Genomic DNA, 18,248 nt, shown 5'->3' on the forward strand with positions numbered 1-18,248 from the left:
TTGAATCTGCTCATTTGATCCAAATATTAAACAAAATCCACTGTAAAACACCAGAAGATTTTGTCCAAATTATAATAACAGCATGTCCACTGATTTTATGGCATGTATACATACACTTGTATCAAAGATTAACACCTGTAAAATTGTATCTAATTAACTCTGTCCACATTTATTTTAATTAAATGACTAACAAATTTCTTGCAAGTTCTTTGATACCAAGTATAATGTAAAAATAAAGTATCATGTACCATAATTTAATCCCGACTGTAAGGAGAGCAACTCGACTGCGAGTCATGGGAGTGGGTGGTCGCTGCAGAGCTCTATTGCCGTGGTATGTTTGGTGCAATTGTCTGATTGGTGCATTTTCCCCCTCATGATCATGGGTAGTGTAGTTCTTCACCAGGAATTACAGTATTAACATGATTTTCAAATTGACACATGATTGTCTGGGTAGCTCAGCGAGTACTGATGCTGACTATCACACCTGGAGTCGCGAGTTCGAATCCAGGGCGTGCTGAGTGACTCCAGCCAGGTCTGCTAAGCAACTAAATTGGCCCGGTTGCTAGGGAGGGTAGAGTCACATGGGGTAACCTCTTCGTGATCGCTATAATGTGGTTCTCGCTCTCGGTGGGGAGTGTGGTGAGTTGTGCGTGGATGCCGCGGAGAATAGCTTGAAGCCTCCACACGCGCTACGTCTCTGCGGTAACATGCTCAACGAGCATGTGATATAATGCACGGATTGACGGTCTCAGACACTACTACAACTAAGATTCGTCCTCAGCCTCCCGGATTTAGGCGAGTCACTATGCCACCACGAGGACTTAGAGCGCATTGGGAATTGGCCATTCCAAATTGGGGTGAAAATGGGAGAAAAAAAAGTTAAAATAACACGGACTTATGGCTTCAACAGCTTATACCATTGATTAGCAACCTCTGAGCTCACGGTAGGTCTTTCTTTAAAGGTTTAGCAGTCATCATTAATAATCATTTCCCCTATGGAAAAATGTAATGGGATTTCTATGTCCAGAACCAGACTGTTGCACTCTTTTTCTCTTAATGATGCTAGCAGAAATTAACACCTTTCACCTTAAAGCTGGAGTGAGTATTCACACGCCAAGTTCTCAGACGCTTTCCGAAGTATTTTCAATAGAGGTTTCACCAACAGCCAGGTACACAACAGTGCAACATATGAAACTGTGCGTCTATCCCCTCACAGCCTTGTTTCATTCTACTGAGGTCTACTGCCTTCCCTGACTGGTGAAATGAAACAATCGTCTGTAATAAAACTTTCCAAACTATCTGACCTTTATTCATTTCCTGTCATATATTAAGCAGACAGCCAACAAAGACTGAAAGAATGTCAACAATGTGTGTCTGAATTATTTTTGATTTAAGAGCAGACGTTGTGTACCATGTTCAAACATCTAAAGACTTGCATCACATGTGTCTTTGCTTCAACTTCACATTTTAAGATCAAATACATTTAGTTCAGGATTATTCCAGAGTTCTCACTTATGCCAACAGGTTTGTAGCAACATAAAGGTGAGTAAATGAGTTTTCACGTGTGGGTGAACTCTACTTGAACTTTACCTTAACAGTTTTCTTCTTGGCACCCTCGTCTTCATCAGCCTCCTCGTGCTCTCTGACGCCCTGCGTGAGGTTTGTGTAGTTTGCCAGCTTGTTGAGGAGTGAAGACACCATGGGGTTGCTGTCCATCTCTTCCTGAAAGGTTAAATGTAATCGGATTCATAAAAACTTAAGTTTTCCAAACCAGCAAATGCCAACTATTCCTTTCAAAGCCTCATAAAGTAAAAAATAAATTAAGGGACAAACAGACCAAATTTAAGAACAAAAGAACAGCTTCGCCTGTCAAAAATCTTAAAACAATGTGGCCAATTGTGGTCATAAAAATGAAACAAAACAAGAATGTGGAAAACAGAGCAGAGGAAAACAGTGCTGTCAAACATGGCTTGACAACAGCTACAAAAGCCAACGATAATATATTATACATTTATAATATATAATATTTCAATTGTGCAGTATTTTTACACCATGGGTATATTTATTGTACGGAGATTAATTTATGCTGTTTTAAATGTAACAAAAAAGACTTAACAGCTGAAGTTCAAAGATAGTACCTCAAAAAGTGCCATGTTTTTCCCATCGTAGAGGTTTCCTTTATCATCATCTGTGTTGATAAACGGACTGCTTTCCCTTGGGTTTCCGCCACCTATACAAGACAAATAAATAAGAGGAAGAGAAGAGGATTTTACAGAGAACATTAGTGACTTCAAGCTGGCTACAGGAAATGTGCCACTAAAATGCTGTTTGCCTACAGATGTGAGAGTTGTTTATGGTTTATTATGTGGAGTGTGCAGAGAGAAGAAAATGAATCCCAGTTCAAATGAACCTGCACTCAAACTATCATTAGTTGCTGTCGGCCAGTTATAATGATTTTCCTATAATTGGAACATATATGGCGATCAATGCATTCTCTGGGGAGCTACGGTTGATTGGTCAAACTCTAGTGATGTTCAAAACACCTGTGACATATGGTTTCTGTCATGTACAGCGTTAGTTCTCTTTAAAACAGTTATAAAACCTAAAATGTATAGCTTAAAGCATGCAGTTTTTCTTTAAGATGGACAGGACACCGCTTGTCCATTGATCCAGTTGGGTTTGAGGCTACATATAGATTTTAAATTGCAGTCTGGATTCATTTCTTCAGCCCTCTCATTTGAAACGTAGAGTATAATTCAGATTTAGCGATGCGCAGTCATGTTCCAAGAGTTTCTTAGATTAGACAAATGTATTTTTCTTGTGTTCAACAAGATACAAAATTAAACATCCTTGAAATGTGTTTCCTGAGTTCAATAATAAAGCCCATGAGAATGTTTGATGGAAAATTAAAAATACTTTTGGAAACCTGCCAGCAATACAAATCTGACAACTACGCTGATGCGCTACGTCTCCGCAGTAACGCGCTCAAGCCACGTGATAAGATGTGCGGATTGACAGTCTCTGACTGCTTAAGCAGACTGGAGATGCTTGATACAGTACATGGCAAATCTCATGACACATGAACCACTTTCATTTACATGGGACTGAATGACCTAGATTACACCTGTATGCTTATATCACTGATGACGTCATAGAACTCCATTCACTGTTCAAATGCAACACAATGCAATGCACTGATGGAAACATGCAAGAAAGTATGAGATCAGAAAAGCAGCAAAACAAGCTAAACATTTGACTCCAGGCCTTAAAGGATTAGTTCACCCAAAAATGAAAATCTGTTGATAATTTACTCACCCTCAGGACATCCAAGATGCATCTGAGTTTCTGTCTTCATCAAAGCAGAATTTAAGACTTTTAGGATTTCTTTTCAGGCCTCCTCCTTTAAACAATGCAAGTGAATGTCCTCCATTTTTTGACGGTCCAAAATGCATATTTAGGGCGCATCAAAATAATCCACACGACTCCAGTCGACAAATAAAGTTCTTCTGAACCCAAATGGTTGATTATTTTAGAAACAAAACAATACTTATATACTTTTTAACTACAAATGTTCACTTCTGTACATCTCTGTGACACGCGCTCATGAGAGGTCCAAAAAGTCTTCAATTCTGTTTTGATGAAGAAACTCAGATACATCTTGGATGGCCTGAAGGAGAGTAAATTATCAGCAAATTTTCATTTTTGTATTTAAGCAAAAAATAGTAAAATTATAATAATCTATTTTTAAGATTTACACATTTCAATTGTGTGACAAATTTCCATCAAACTGAACTAAGTAATCTTAAAAAAATCAACATTATTATAATTTATACATAAATGTACTTTAAGTTTAAGTAAATACTTCATTTTGCTTGGTTTATAATATGCATATTTTGTTAAAGATTACTCATTTCAGTTTGAAAGAAATTCGCAGTAAAATTACAATGCGTAAATCTTAAAAAAAGGACTGAAATATTTTTTGAGTGCATGTACATCTACTGTAACTAAATGTAGTGAGGTTTTTGCTTATGAGAGGTGAAAAAGTGAAAGTTATAGCAGGTGTTCCAGATGTATGTTTTTAGTTGATTTATTTGTTGTATTTTAAAGCTTTTATTGTATTTAAGTGTTTAAACTTAAAGTGACTCAGGTAATTTTGATAAGGAAAATGTAGAACATACAGAATTGTGCATACTGTATGTAACGGGAGCCAGCTGATATGCGATAGCTGTGCAGTGTGCGTAAACCTCACTCCTCTGGCCTCTGACACTAGAGGCTGTAGCTTCCTTGTTAGCGCACCTGCCTCCCATGCCAGAGACACCGGTTCGAATCCCGCTCTGAGTGGTTCGAGCAGGACTGGTTATACATATAAGCTTCAAAAAAGGTGACTTTAGCTGAAAGATTAGTTTGCATCCTTTAAAAAAAAAAAAAAAAGCAACTGGGTTCAGAAAAATGAGTTTAATTCATACCTTTGCCACTTTGTAAATTAACACATCTGGTAATGATTTGGCTGAGTGATTTAACTTCAGAAGTTCAAACCGCACAACGATGCAAAGGGCTACAAATATATAACTGCAGTCCTTTGCATTTAATTTTTCTGGTAATATCAGAACAAGGTTTAGGAACTTTACATCAGCGAACAGTAAGGGTGAAAATGAACATGATTGTGAAATGTTGGAACGTGGAAAATATGTGAATATTTCTTCCATTACATTGCTTTGCAAATGGGGTCAGATTAATTTCAATTGCAGCCAAATTATTTGATCATCATTTGACATTAGAGGACCACAACAAACTGTTCTATCATGTTAAATATGTGATGTGGTTCCATAGCGTGGGTTATGTTCACAAGCTTATTTTTGAGAGCAAGAAAAAAGACGTAACAGCCATCTGATCGTTGCACTCTCATTTTCTTTTTTCACAATCATCAGTTATTATTTTAAACTGTTTTGGGCAAATTATAATAAGTATACGTTAAAAAATAGGTATGTTGTGGGCCATAAATTAAAGGCTTGCAGGTGAGATGCGGCCCTTGTGTTGAGTTTTACAGTTCGCAACAATGACCGTTAACCTCTTGTTCGACTACAAATCTGTTCAAAGAAATCTGAAGATGCTCAAAAGAAAAACTGTTCTATGAAGGTTGAAATTGAGGCGTCAGGTAGGACATTAACAGCTACCCTGATTCATGGTCTCTATGGTAATAAATGGCAGCGGACTCTATTTATAAAAGATAAGCTCTCTTTTGCTCTGATCTGTAAGCTGCCTACAGTAGCTATGTTTTACCACGGCTGACTGTGCAAGAGACCGTGGCAGAAAGAGTCACATCAGTCCCTTTATCCAACACATATTTCAAGCAATTAGAAGACCCAAACACAGGCAAAGTGAATAAGCCCAATATAAACAGCTCAATGGAAGTGGTAAAGGCTTTCAAATGTAAGGCAAGTCAATACATATTCATATTGACAAAACTGAAACACCAAATTATTTTGTTGAGCTACTGTACCTGTAAAGTTTAAGAAATGAAGTTTTAAGTCTGGTAAAGTTGAAATGAAGACTAGCTCAACAAAATTGAACCCAGCCATTAAAACATATCACCTAGAATCACTCATAGAGTGAACGTTACTATTAGGGATGGGCATTTTGGTAATTTACTCGTTGAGTACTCGAGGGGCAATGACATGTACATAACTGTATATATAATAACATGTCTGACAAATGTCTATAGCTGCTGCATTGTGTCTTGTTGTTCCAGTGTATCGTCTATTCATTATTATAGGCTGTTTTAAAATAATCTATTATGAAATGTATAAAAGACTGCATAATCAAAATATAATGCGTCATATTTTGTCATTACAGTTGTGCTCAAAAGTTTGCATACCCTGGCAGAAATTGTGAAATTTTGGCTTTGATTTTGAAAAATATGACTGATCATGCAAAAAACTGTCTTTTATTTAAGGATAGTGATCATATGAAGCCATTTATTATCACATAGTTGTTTGGCTCCTTTTTAAATCATAATGATAACAGAAATCACCCAAATGGCCCTGATCAAAAGTTTACATACCCTTGAATGTTTGGCCTTGTTACAGACACACAAGGTGACACACACAGGTTTAAATGGCAATTAAAGGTTAATTTCCCACACCTGTGGCTTTTTAAATTGCAATTAGTGTCTGTGTATAAATAGTCAGTGAGTTTATTAGCTCTCACGTGGATGCACTGAGCAGGCTAGATACTGATCCATGGGGAGCAGAAAAGAACTGTCAAAAGACCTGCGTAACAAGGTAATGGAACTTTATAAAGATGGAAAAGGATATAAAAAGATATCCAAAGCCTTGAAAATGCCAGTCAGTACTGTTCAATCACTTATTACGAAGTGGAAAATTCGGGGTTCTCTTGACACCAAGCCAAGGTCAGGTAGACCAAGAAAGATTTCAGCCACAACTGCCAGAAGAATTGTTCAGGATACAAAGAAAAACCCACAAGTAACCTCAGGAGAAATACAGGCTGCTCTGGAAAAAGACGGTGTGGTTGTTTCAAGGAGCACAATACGACGATACTTGAACAAAAATGAGCTGCATGGTCGAGTTGCCAGAATGAAGCCTTTACTGCGCCAATGTCACATAAAAGCCTGGTTACAATATGCCCGATATTGACACGCCTCACAGCTTCTGGCACACTGTAATTTGTCCAAAATAGAGCTTTATGGTCACAACCATAAGCGCTATGTTTGGAGAGGGGTCAACAAGGCCTGTAGTGAAAAGAATACCATCCCCACTGTGAAGCATGGTGGTGGCTCACTGATGTTTTGGGGGTGTGTGAGCTCTACAGGCACGGGGAATCTTGTGAAAATTGATGGCAAGATGAATGCAGCATGTTATCAGAAAATATTGGCAGACAATTTGCATTCTTCTGCATGAAAGCTGTGTATGGGATGCTCTTGGACTTTCCAGCATGACAATGACCCTAAGCACAAGGCCAAGTTGACCCTCCAGTGGTTACAGCAGAAAAAGGTGAAGGTTCTGGAGTGGCCATCACAGTCTCCTGACCTTAATATCATCGAGCCACTCTGGGGAGATCTCAAACGTGCGGTTCATGCAAGATGACCAAAGACTTTGCATGACCTGGAGGCATTTTGCCAAGACAAATGGGCAGCTATACCACCTGCAAGAATTTGGGGCCTCATAGACAACTATTACAAAAGACTGCACACTGTCATTGATGCTAAAGGGGGCAATACACAGTATTAAGAACTAAGGGTATGCAGACTTTTGAACAGGGGTCATTTCATTTTTTTCTTTGTTGCCATGTTTTGTTTTATGATTGTGCCATTCTGTTATAACCTACAGTTGAATATGAATCCCATAAGAAATAAAAGAAATGTGTTTTGCCTGCTCACTCATGTTTTCTTTCAAAATGGTACATATATTACCAATTCTCCAAGGGTATGCAAATTTTGAGCACAACTGTATGTGAAGATTTGCTGCCCAACTCAATGAAAGAATGGGCACAACACACATCTGTCTGTTCTTCCTTCAGGTTACCGTTGTAATCTTAGTAAGCAAGACTACACCAGTTTTTTTTGTGGTTCACTGAACTGTCTTTTTTCAAATCATGGTTGGCTTAACAGGAGATGCCATAACCATCGCGTTTTAATATGCGTGTGATTTTGAAGCTCAGTTTTGAAGACGCTGCATTCTGTTCCATTTAGCTGCGCTCTGTCAAGCTGTTTGCAACACTCGCCTGCTGTATATGCGCTGCTTCAGCACATTGAATCCACTGCTACACGGCTGGTGTGTGTGTGTGTGTGTGTGTCTCCCTAAGTGTTGTTGCTGTGATGATTCATGAAGCATTCCATTCAACTTGGAGGAAAAACTGGGTAAAGTGCAACGGAATGACACATTATGTCGGACTTCTAACTTGGAAACTCGTGCGGAAATCTTCAACTCCCATTTTGTCGAGATGCAGGTGTGTGTTACATCACGCAAACATGTCGGCGCCCAGGGCAGGGAGGTTTACAGTCAGTGACAAACATTCACTTTTATTAAATAATATCCATTAACGAGTCAAAGTTCTTACATTAAATGATAGTAAAACGTGTTAAGCAAATGTTTTGCAGAGACAGGTGTTCAAAACACAGTTAATTTCACTCTCTTTTGATTATCGTAACGATAGCATTGCAGCGTCGTATATCAGTTTGATTGCTATGAGACATCTCTGACAATCAATGTACTCCTCAAAATCACAATGTAATCAATCTCAAAATTAAAAATAAGCTCTTTGACACGTTTGTGTTTAGTTGTCAAGCAACTGTCACTGAATTTCAAATTAAGTGAAATGTCACATCATGCATGATCACCATCGATCATTGTTTTCATGATCGATCATTGCTGCCACGTCCGAGTACCCGAGTACTCGTGCCCATCCCTAGTTACTATAACAACATTTTTTGCAAACTGACTTTTACGTGTCATGTTCTACGTTATTCTGCAGTTTTCTTGTGAAATGAACACTAGAGGTGCTATAACATCTGCATGTTTTATTCACTTTCACACAAATCCCGACTACAACAGCTGATTATGACTTTATGTCCGGTTGCCTACTGAAGCTAAGCAGGGTTGAGCCTGGTCAGTACCTGGATAGGAGACCTCCTGGGAAAACTAAGGTTGCTGCTGGAAGAGGTATTAGGGAGTCCAGCAGGGGGTATTGACCCTGTGGACTGTGTAGGTCCTAATGCCCCAGTATAGTGATGAGGAAACTATACTGTAAAAAGGCACCATCCTTCAGATGAGACTTTAAACCGAGGTCCTGAGTCTCTGTGGTCATTAGAAATCCCAGGACACTTCTCAAAGAGTAGGGGTGTTACCACGGTGTCCTGGCCAAATTCCCCCCATTGGCCCTTATCAATCATGGCTTCCTAATAATCCCCATCCATTAACTGGCTCTATAACTCTACTCTCTCTTCTCCACCAGTAGCTGGTGTGTGGTGAGCGTACTGGAGCACTACGGCTGCCGTCGCATCATCCAGGTGGATGCTGCACACTGGTGGTGGTCGAGGAGAGTCCTGTTCACTGTGTAAAACGCTTTGAATGTAGTGTCAGAAAAGTGCTATATAAGTGTAATGTTCATTCATTCATTTATAAACACTCTTTTGTCGCTCTGTTACTCACACACTGCTATGTTATGATACAGTAGCAATGCAAAATGATATGGTTGCTTCAGAAAACATGCTTTTAATTTCTCATATTACTTTTGGACACTATCGGTTAGGTATAGGTGTTGGCTTTGGGAAAGGATGTCTGTTTTGTGTCTACCTCTCATTTGATTTAAGATTACTATGGGTTAGGTTTAGGTTAAATTTTTATTTAAATTAAAACCTCCATCTAATACTCACCTTAAAAACCTTGTCTGATTACGACACCATTTAACTCGTTTTTGGCGCCCCCGCTGGACATTTTACTGGGAAATTGCATCCAAACGTGTAATGAAGCACATCATTTTGTTTTGAAAAATGTTGCCATGGTCACATAATGTTCATGAGACCATGCTGTGTTTATTGAAGTAAGAATGAAGACTAGCCCACTGCAACTGGTCGGTCACAGCCATCAAAATATCACAAAGTCAGTTTAGAAAAGATGTTATGTTTATAGCCTAATTTAGTTAACATCAAAACGCCAAATATCTTGTTCCAGCAACCAACAAAGTTTCAGAAAAGCACTTTTACATCATCTATGGAAGTAAGAACAAAGAATAGATCAATGGAACTGGTCTCAGCCTTCAAAAATATACCTTAAAGTCAGTTTAGAAAAGACATTCTGGTTATAATCTAGTTGACAACATCAAACTGCCAAATACCTCGTTCCTGCTACCAATGAATGTCCAGAAAGGCAGTTTCATGTCAATTGAAGTAACAATGAAAGAAGATGAAAAAAGAAAAAAGACGTTCTGTTTATATTTTGGTTCAAACCATTAAAATGACAAAATATCTTGTTGTGATTTTAAAACAATATTTAAAAATAATATATATATATATATATATATATATATATATATATATATATATATATATATATATATATATATATATATATTGCAGTAAGAAGGAAAACTAGCTGAACGCAACTGGTCACGCACTTCAAAAATGTTACTGAAATTCAGCTTACAAAAGATGTTTTGATTATATTTTTCTTAACAACAATAAAATGCCAAAAATAGGCTATCTTGTTCCAATTTTAAAATGGCAAAATCTCTCATTCAAGCTACCTGTTAAGTTCCAGAAAGGCAAATTCATGTTGATTGAAGAAAGAACGAAGACGAGCCAAACTCAAGTCAGTCAAAGCCATCAAAATAAAGTAATCAAGTCAGTTCAGAAAAGATGTTCTGGTAATAATCTGGTTGATTACATTAAAACAGCTAAATATCTCCTTCCAGCTACCTGCAAAGTTTAGTAAGGTAATTTTACATCTAATGAAGTACTGTAAAAAATAAAGACATTAAAGAAACCAGCGCTTGCTACAACGTCCCTTGGTCACGGCCATCACAATAAAAAAGCGCAAATCCAGGATGCCCTGTTGCACCCCGGCCACTTACCCTTCGGACAGGAGCTTGCCCCCTGCTCCATGCTGATGGAGAGTGAGGGCGAGATGGGTTCTGCCAAGGGTCCCAGGAGAGACGCGCTCAATGGGATCTCCCCTGGTGCCTGAAGAATAGACGACACTAAGCTACCTCTGACGTTCAACCGTTCCAACAGTGCCAATGAAACCACAGAGAGACATCAGTCCCTGAACGTTTGATCCCTGCACTAAACCACTTATCCTGACACGGGGAGGAGTGGAGAGAGAGAGACAGAGAGAGAGACAGAGGGGAAAGTGAGGGATAAAGAGATAAAGGTAGGAAAGTGTTTGAATTTACTGAAGGAGACAACGACTGTGCAACAGCAAATGAAAGAGCGCAAGGAGTAAAAGACATTGGGAAGCAGCAGACAAAAACATCTCCCAAGTAAAATAAAAACATCTCCCAAGTAAAATAAAAACATCTCCCAAGTCTCCCGATCCGCTGTCTCATTATTTTCAGGTAGGTTTTTTCCCCTTGTTGTGCAAATTAGTGCAATGACGGGCACAAGTTCATATTTCATGTGTTTGTTGACATGTAATCATGAAATCAACCCTACTGATGCCATGTGCATGAGTTTGTGGATTAATTTCGTAGTTTCATTAGGAGACGAATGATCTGTGATTGATACATCCAGTCTGCGATCAGTTTTATAGGATGTGCTTGGCCTTAGGATATGCGTGTGTTTCTAACATCTGTCTCTGGGGCGCGCATAAGCACCACTGCGCTGCCACGTTCACCGAATCAATTCATCGGAGAATAGATTTTTTCTCCTACTTCAATCAGGTCAATCGCACCAGTGTGCCTAAATATTTTTTCACAGTCACACAGTAATTTTCAGTCGCAAATGTGACATGAGTGACAAGGCTAAATTGGAAAATGTATAATTTTGTAAAAGTTTGTGTTACCGTACTATTAGCCATTTACTTAGTGACATGAATTTGCAACTTTGCAAAATATGATAGGGTTTCATTGGACACTTGTTCACAAGCTACTGTGTACATCACTGCAGAGCACCCATAGCGGCCAACAATTAATCTTGGTTTATATGTCAGGACTATGAGCTCTATTGTCATGAGTTTCCAAAACTCTCGTTAAGTGCAATTGTTGTACCAGTACAAAGCACAGGTGGGTGTGGGTGGGAGTATTTTTGCTTTCTGTAGATGTATGCCTGCAAACTGTGGTTGTATAGTATGTTAATTAAGGGGCGCAAAGTGCAATTTTCCATTTTCCTGAGAAATAGGTCATTCAACTAAGACGTTTCTATACCATGTGTCATCTCAGCGCAAAGTCCAAATTAAGTTCACATGCTATAGTTACGTAGTAACTATTTAGAAGGAAAAAAAAGCTACTTGAGGGGGTTGTGCGAGGCAATAATCTGACGTGGTGCGAGCTGTGAGGTGATCGACTGTGTTCCGCGATTGTTATCGTGTCTTATTATTGGGGGGATTTTTCCCCTTTGTCACCCAAATTGGAATGCCCAATTCCCAATGCGCTTTTAAGTCCTCGTGGTCGTGTATTGATTCGCCTCAATCCAGGTGGCGGAGGACGAATCCCAGCTGCCTCCGCGTCTGCGACCGCCAACCCGCGCATCTTATCACGTGGCTTGTTGAGCGCGTTGCCACGGAGACATAGCGCGTGTGGAGGCTTCATGCCATCCACCGCGGCAACCACGCTCAACTCACCACGCGCCCCACTGCGAACGAACCACGTTATAGTGACCATGAGGAGGTTACCCCATGTGACTCTACCCTCCCTAGCAACCGGGCCAATTTGGTTGCTTAGGAGACCTGGCTGGAGTCACTCAGCACGCCCTGGAATTCGAACTAGTGAACTCCAGGGGTGGTAGCCAGCGTCTTTTACCACTGAGCTACCCAGGCCCCCTGTTATCGTGTTTATGAATAACATGTCCGGTGGAGTTTCAGGTGCCCCCCAGGCAGTTGGTGCCCTACGCAGACTACATAACATGTGTATAGGGAGCAGCGGTACTGGTGCCTCTAGTTGTGACGATGTTCATAATATACAGTAGCATGGCCTTTTATAAATCTTATAAATCACATTATGGTTCCCTTAATGATTGCTGGTCATATAGTGCCTCTACATTAGCATGTGAACTGGGTAGTAATCACTTAACCAGATTAACCAAATCCTGTCCTTTTTGTAAGTCGTAGCAGGACCAGTGGAATGAAGGCCCACGCATGACAGAAAAATCTTAATTTATAACACTGACCTAAAAACAGACCTACAAATGGAGGAGGAGGAACTTTAAACACACACGTGTAGTGAGGAAATTGACACTACATGGACAACATAAGGGTGAGTAAATAATGACACAATATTAATTTATGGGTGAACTTTCCTTTTAAGAATAATTATGGATTCTTCACAACATGTCAGACACATTCTCCTAAGACTGAACAAACTGTGATTTTGTGACATTCATTCCTGCAAGCAGTGCTCGAACGTCAGGCCACTCGTGCTTTGTGATGCTGTAAGCTGTTAAACCTTCAGGTAAAAGAACCGCTGGTTATATAACAGAGCTTGATGGGATTGCGGGGGATGGAGGGGAAGGTGCTGTGCCGGGGTGGGCTAAGCAAACAGCGACACTCCAGACCACTTAACACACAAGCCTTCAGTGTGAATTTAACATTGTGAGTGTGAACGAACGCATTTTATTTGGTTTTGAAATTTCATTAGCATGTTACCCCCTCCCCCACAAGGAATGAGCAATAAAGTAAAATGATCACACCAAATCAACACCATATTTATATTAAAAAAAAACTATGAACTATTCTCTGTTTAATTAAATTGCATTTACAACAGACTTAAAGGAATATTCCGTGTTCAATATAGCAACAGCATTTGTGGCATAATGTTGATTACCACATTGGTTGATTATTCTCTTTAAAAGAAACCTAAAATCTGTGTTCCAGTGAGACACGTACAATGGAAGTCAATGGGGCCATATCGGTAAACATTAAAACACTCACTGTTTCATGGGGGCCTGGGTAGCTCAGTGGTAAAATACGCTGGCTACCACCCCTGGAGTTCGCTAGCTCACTAGTTCGAATCCCAGGGCGTGCTGAATGACTCCAGTCAGGTCTCCTAAGCAACCAAAATTGGCCCGGTGGCTAGGGAGGGTAGAGTCACATGGGGTAACCTCCTCGTGATCGCTATAATGTGGTTCGTTCTCGGTGGGGCGCGTGGTGAGTTGAGCGTGGTTGCCGCGGTGGATGCCGTGAAGCCTCCACATGCTCTATTTCTCCGTGGCAACACGCTCAACAAGCCACGTGATAAGATGCGCGGATTGACGGTCTCAGACGCGGAGGCAACTGGGATTCGTCCTCCAACACCCAGATTGAGGCGAGTCACTACGCGACCACGAGGACTTAAAAAAAGCACATTGGGAATTGGGCATTCCAAATTGGGAGAAAAAAGGGGAAAAATCCAAAACAAAAAAACACTCACTGTTTCAAAAGCACAGACACAAGACATAAACAATATGCAAGTAAACATGGTTTTAGTGTGATAAAAACACTTACTAACCGCAACTGTGTAGTTATTGCCAACTTTACAACTTCGTTGACCCGTTTGGGACTCTAAGACCCCGTTTACACCTGGTATTAAGATGCGTCTCGGGTGATCACTTGTGATCGGATATGGAGGGGAGGGACTCTGTTTCATGACGACATACATCAATCACTCTGTCAGTGTGCTATTGCATGATAATAAACAGCAACAAAGTCAGAAAAGACAAAGAAAGCATTAAAAAAAATGGTGCGCTATTTCTCCCAGAAGCAACTGAAATTTAATCTAACCACAAAAGCAACATTTCGAGCAGAAATGTCCATTATTTTAGTGGATTACCTGTATTAACCTGAGCTGCAGATGTATGTGCTTCTCATAAATCACTGCTTTTTTACATTTTCCAATCGGACGGTTATTTCTTTTAAACTGCTTGTAACCGGCAAATTTTAAACTCGTGTTTTAGCATTGCGGCTGATTGACAGATGAGGGGAGGTGCTTCACTGCTGCCAGGACACATTCAGGACAGACTATCAGTTTACACATCATATGTGATGCAGTTACATGAGTTTATGACCACATTCGTATGTGTTTTTTGTGATCCGATCACAAAACGTTTTAGACCCTGTTTAGACCTGTATTTAGCTCTGACCACATGTGGTCGGATCACCAAAACACATCTTAATACCACGAGTAAATGGGGTCTAAGTTTGCACTATTGTACCTCTAAGACTTCTATATGTAAAATTATCTGTTATGATTGCTTAACCTCTTTGCATGTGACACAATCCTAACAAACTGAACATGAATTCAGTGAGAAACTCAAGTAAAAGCCCCTGGTTCGTTTGACAAATGTTTTATTTCCTGCACGTGTGAGCAGAGCTTGTTATTCTTTGATTGTCTTGTGGCGAAACACGGGTTTGTGCCTGAAGCCAAGCACTGAAGTTTCTATGTCAAGCAGACATCATTTCTGTCTGTCACAAACACTCCACAGCACACACTCACTGACTCTGACCTGACAGGCGATAAAGAACTAGGATGAACAGGATGTTATGTCATAAAACATGTCCCCACATTTTTTTAATTATACTATCAGCATAACAATTTGAGTGAAATGTTGAATTGAAAAATGTACTTCAGTTTGAGAATGTCCCTCTTTTGCTTTAATAACATCATGCAATGGAGCTGACATGAACAAAACCTGATGATCATGTTGTACAGCATGATTTGAGAATGTTCCACAAAGCATCTTGTGTCTGACCTTTTGCACAAAGGAGATAATCAGTGTCACTTATTCATTTTCATTTGATTAGTGACCTAGAAATAGTGCATAATCTATTTTAATCAATAATAAATATTCCTTATTCATTAGGGGTTCAAGCCTGAAGGGCTAGAAACCCTATTTTTTTAAGGATTATTATTATTATTATTATTATTATTATTATTATTCTGCCCTACTTTTAAATCAGTTTTTGAAGAGCTGATTTTTAATGTTGAATCCACCAGAGGGGGTCAGCGAGTCACTGAGGACAGATGGATGTTCTGCAAATCTGTCTCTCCTACTGTGTTTTTGTTATTTGAACATGTTCAAATCAATATCTGTTTGTTTGTTTTTAAAGTTAAAACAACTTATAAAAGATAGAAGACGTAAAACAACCTGTGTAAGTTGCTTAACCCTTGTGCGTCAATTTAAAAAAGTTACTCAGAGGTCCATAGAGGACAAAAATGTCCACGTCAAAAAACTGCCATACTATTACTTTCCACTCTCGATGAGTTATTTTTTTTAACCAAAAACAGTCCTGATCATAACTACCAAATTTTCATTCATTTTCAGGATTTTAACCCTTTAAATGTCAGTTTGTTTATATAATGCCACTGTTGTTTTTATGAAACACAAAAAATTAATTATTTTCCATATACTAAATGCTAAGGGGAATTTATTTTATTATTATCACAGTTTGGGATATGTCAGTGAATAGCAACAACATTGATTTTGATGCATTATAATTTTTTGTGCAGTGTCAGATTTAAAAAAAAAAAAAAAAAAGAAAAAAAAAAAACTCACACTCAGGACCTTAAAGGACAAAAATGTCCATGTCAAAAAACTGTTGTTTTACGCACACAAATTTCTAAATACACACATACAAACATACTGTGACATCCATACAAACACACACACACAATTTTAGCTGCATCATTTATTCAGTTGTCCTGCAGAGCTCTATAATACAGCAAACAGAAAATAGGGAAAAAGCTTGTATTTGCTCCATAGGCTAAACATGAGAACAATGGCGCCATCTGGTGGAAAATATTAAACATTTAAATTTTGAAGCCAGGGCTCCAGAATGAAAGCATAATATCATAGAATTCATGATTTTATGATTTAATGGCACTGGGATCAAATATTGCAGTTTTAATCGGTTTCAATGGGACATTTTTGTCCTGAAGGTCCTGAGTGTGACTATTTTGTGTACACAGTGTATTATAGATGTATTATAGGAACTGAGGTTGAAATATCAAAATTCCCCCAAAAATTCACACCTTTGGCATGCCGTTGGTATTAACACTAAAAAACTAAAATGTCCCGAAGGTCGCACAAGGGTTATGGTCCATTTTTTATAAAAACTCTAAAACTAATTCTGGATTGACTTGTCAAGGGTGTCAGCAAAATAAAACAAATTTCTAAGTGGGCTAGAAATACCACAGTCCAATAAAAGAGAACATGTTCAAAACAGCATGCTATCATGCTATTATTATATCTGAGGTGCTATATATATATTATGGAGATATTCCAAATTTGAAACAGAATATCAGTTGTGATTCTTAACATCTTTTAAATCATTATTTGTTCAGACTGACATTATCATACCAAATTCAACATTCAAAATAACTGTTTTCATTTCCCAGATGATAACTGGACGCCACTTGCTGAATTAAACAAGCTATGTCAGGAGGCCATGTGACAACAATTTAAACGTTTATCATCGTTGCATAATGCATTCTGTTTCACTTACAATCTGTATAATAGGCAGAACACAGTGTACTCTGCAGTATTCAATGCGCAAGTATTCCATTACAAACATAGCCATAGTCTTGCGTCATAATTATCACAGTTATTGTATAGCAGATACAGAGAAGCTGTGCAGGCCTGTTTCTATATTCTTGGACCAGCCAACATGTGTAAATCATTGTTCACACTCATCTATCAAATACAACATCAAACTGCTGACTAACACTTAAAAGATCTAACTGAACTTGGAAAGGAATTGGGTGTTGCAAGGCTGTTGCTTACTGGCTCAAATCAAAAGAGTCCATCCTCAAGTCCTTTTTGACACGAGTCCCTCCATCAAAGTAAGTCTTATTGGATGTTTGAAGTATGCTATTCTTAATGGGATTTAAGTTCATTCCCTCAAAGACGTTAAGTACTTTTTGTTCGATTTACAAACACTTTTTTGCTTAAATTCAAGCTTAACCCTTGTGCGACCTTCGGGACATTTTTGTCTTTTTATTTTTGCTTTTTCGATCATTTTGGCTGTGTTAATGCCAACATCATACATTTTTGAGTGTGTGTATTTTATTTACACAAAATAGTCACACTCAGGACCTTCAGAACAAAAATGTCCCCGTTGAAACTGCAATATTTGATCCCAGTGCCATTAAAGCATAAAATCATGAATTCTATGATATTATGCTTTCATTCCGGAGCCCTGGTTTCAACATTAAACATTTTTAATTTTTCCACCAGATGGCGCCATTTTTCTCATGTTTAGCCTATGGAGCAAATACAAGCTTTTCCCCTATTATGTGTAAAAAAACAACAGTGTCATTATATAAACAAACTGGCATTTAAAGGTTTAAAATCCTGAAAATGAATGAATACTTGGTAGTTATGATCAGGACTGATATTGCTTAAAAATATGAACTCATTGAAGTGGAAAATAATATTGATATATAATATTACTATGGCAGTTTTTTGACGCAGACATTTTTGTCCTCCAAGGACCTCTGGGTAACTATTTTAAATTGACGCACAAGGGTAAGTTTGCTTAAGTTGTGATTCTCCTTGGAGGTTGGTTTGATTCATGGCTTAAATCTCTTTTATGAATGACTATATG

General features: G+C 38.7%; 1 protein-coding gene across 9 annotated transcripts in view; it reads right to left on the reverse strand.

Moving 5' to 3' along the window:
- The window catches only part of LOC127434804 (solute carrier family 12 member 7-like), an 88,860-nt gene that overhangs the window by 45,024 nt on the left and 25,588 nt on the right, over positions 1–18,248 (reverse strand). For all 9 annotated transcript variants that reach the window (XR_007896096.1, XM_051687798.1, XM_051687791.1 and 6 more), the window contains exons 2-3: positions 2,139–2,230; positions 1,591–1,722 (exon numbers count right to left, since the gene is read on the reverse strand). Coding sequence is in view for 8 of the 9 variants with exons in the window: in XM_051687798.1 (XP_051543758.1) it covers positions 1,591–1,722; positions 2,139–2,230 (224 nt within the window). In the remaining variant the exon portion in view is untranslated. The remainder of the gene's footprint in view (positions 1–1,590; positions 1,723–2,138; positions 2,231–18,248) is intronic.

Source organism: Myxocyprinus asiaticus, chromosome 44, assembly GCF_019703515.2.
Source record: "Myxocyprinus asiaticus isolate MX2 ecotype Aquarium Trade chromosome 44, UBuf_Myxa_2, whole genome shotgun sequence".
Taxonomy (NCBI): Eukaryota; Metazoa; Chordata; class Actinopteri; order Cypriniformes; family Catostomidae; genus Myxocyprinus; species Myxocyprinus asiaticus.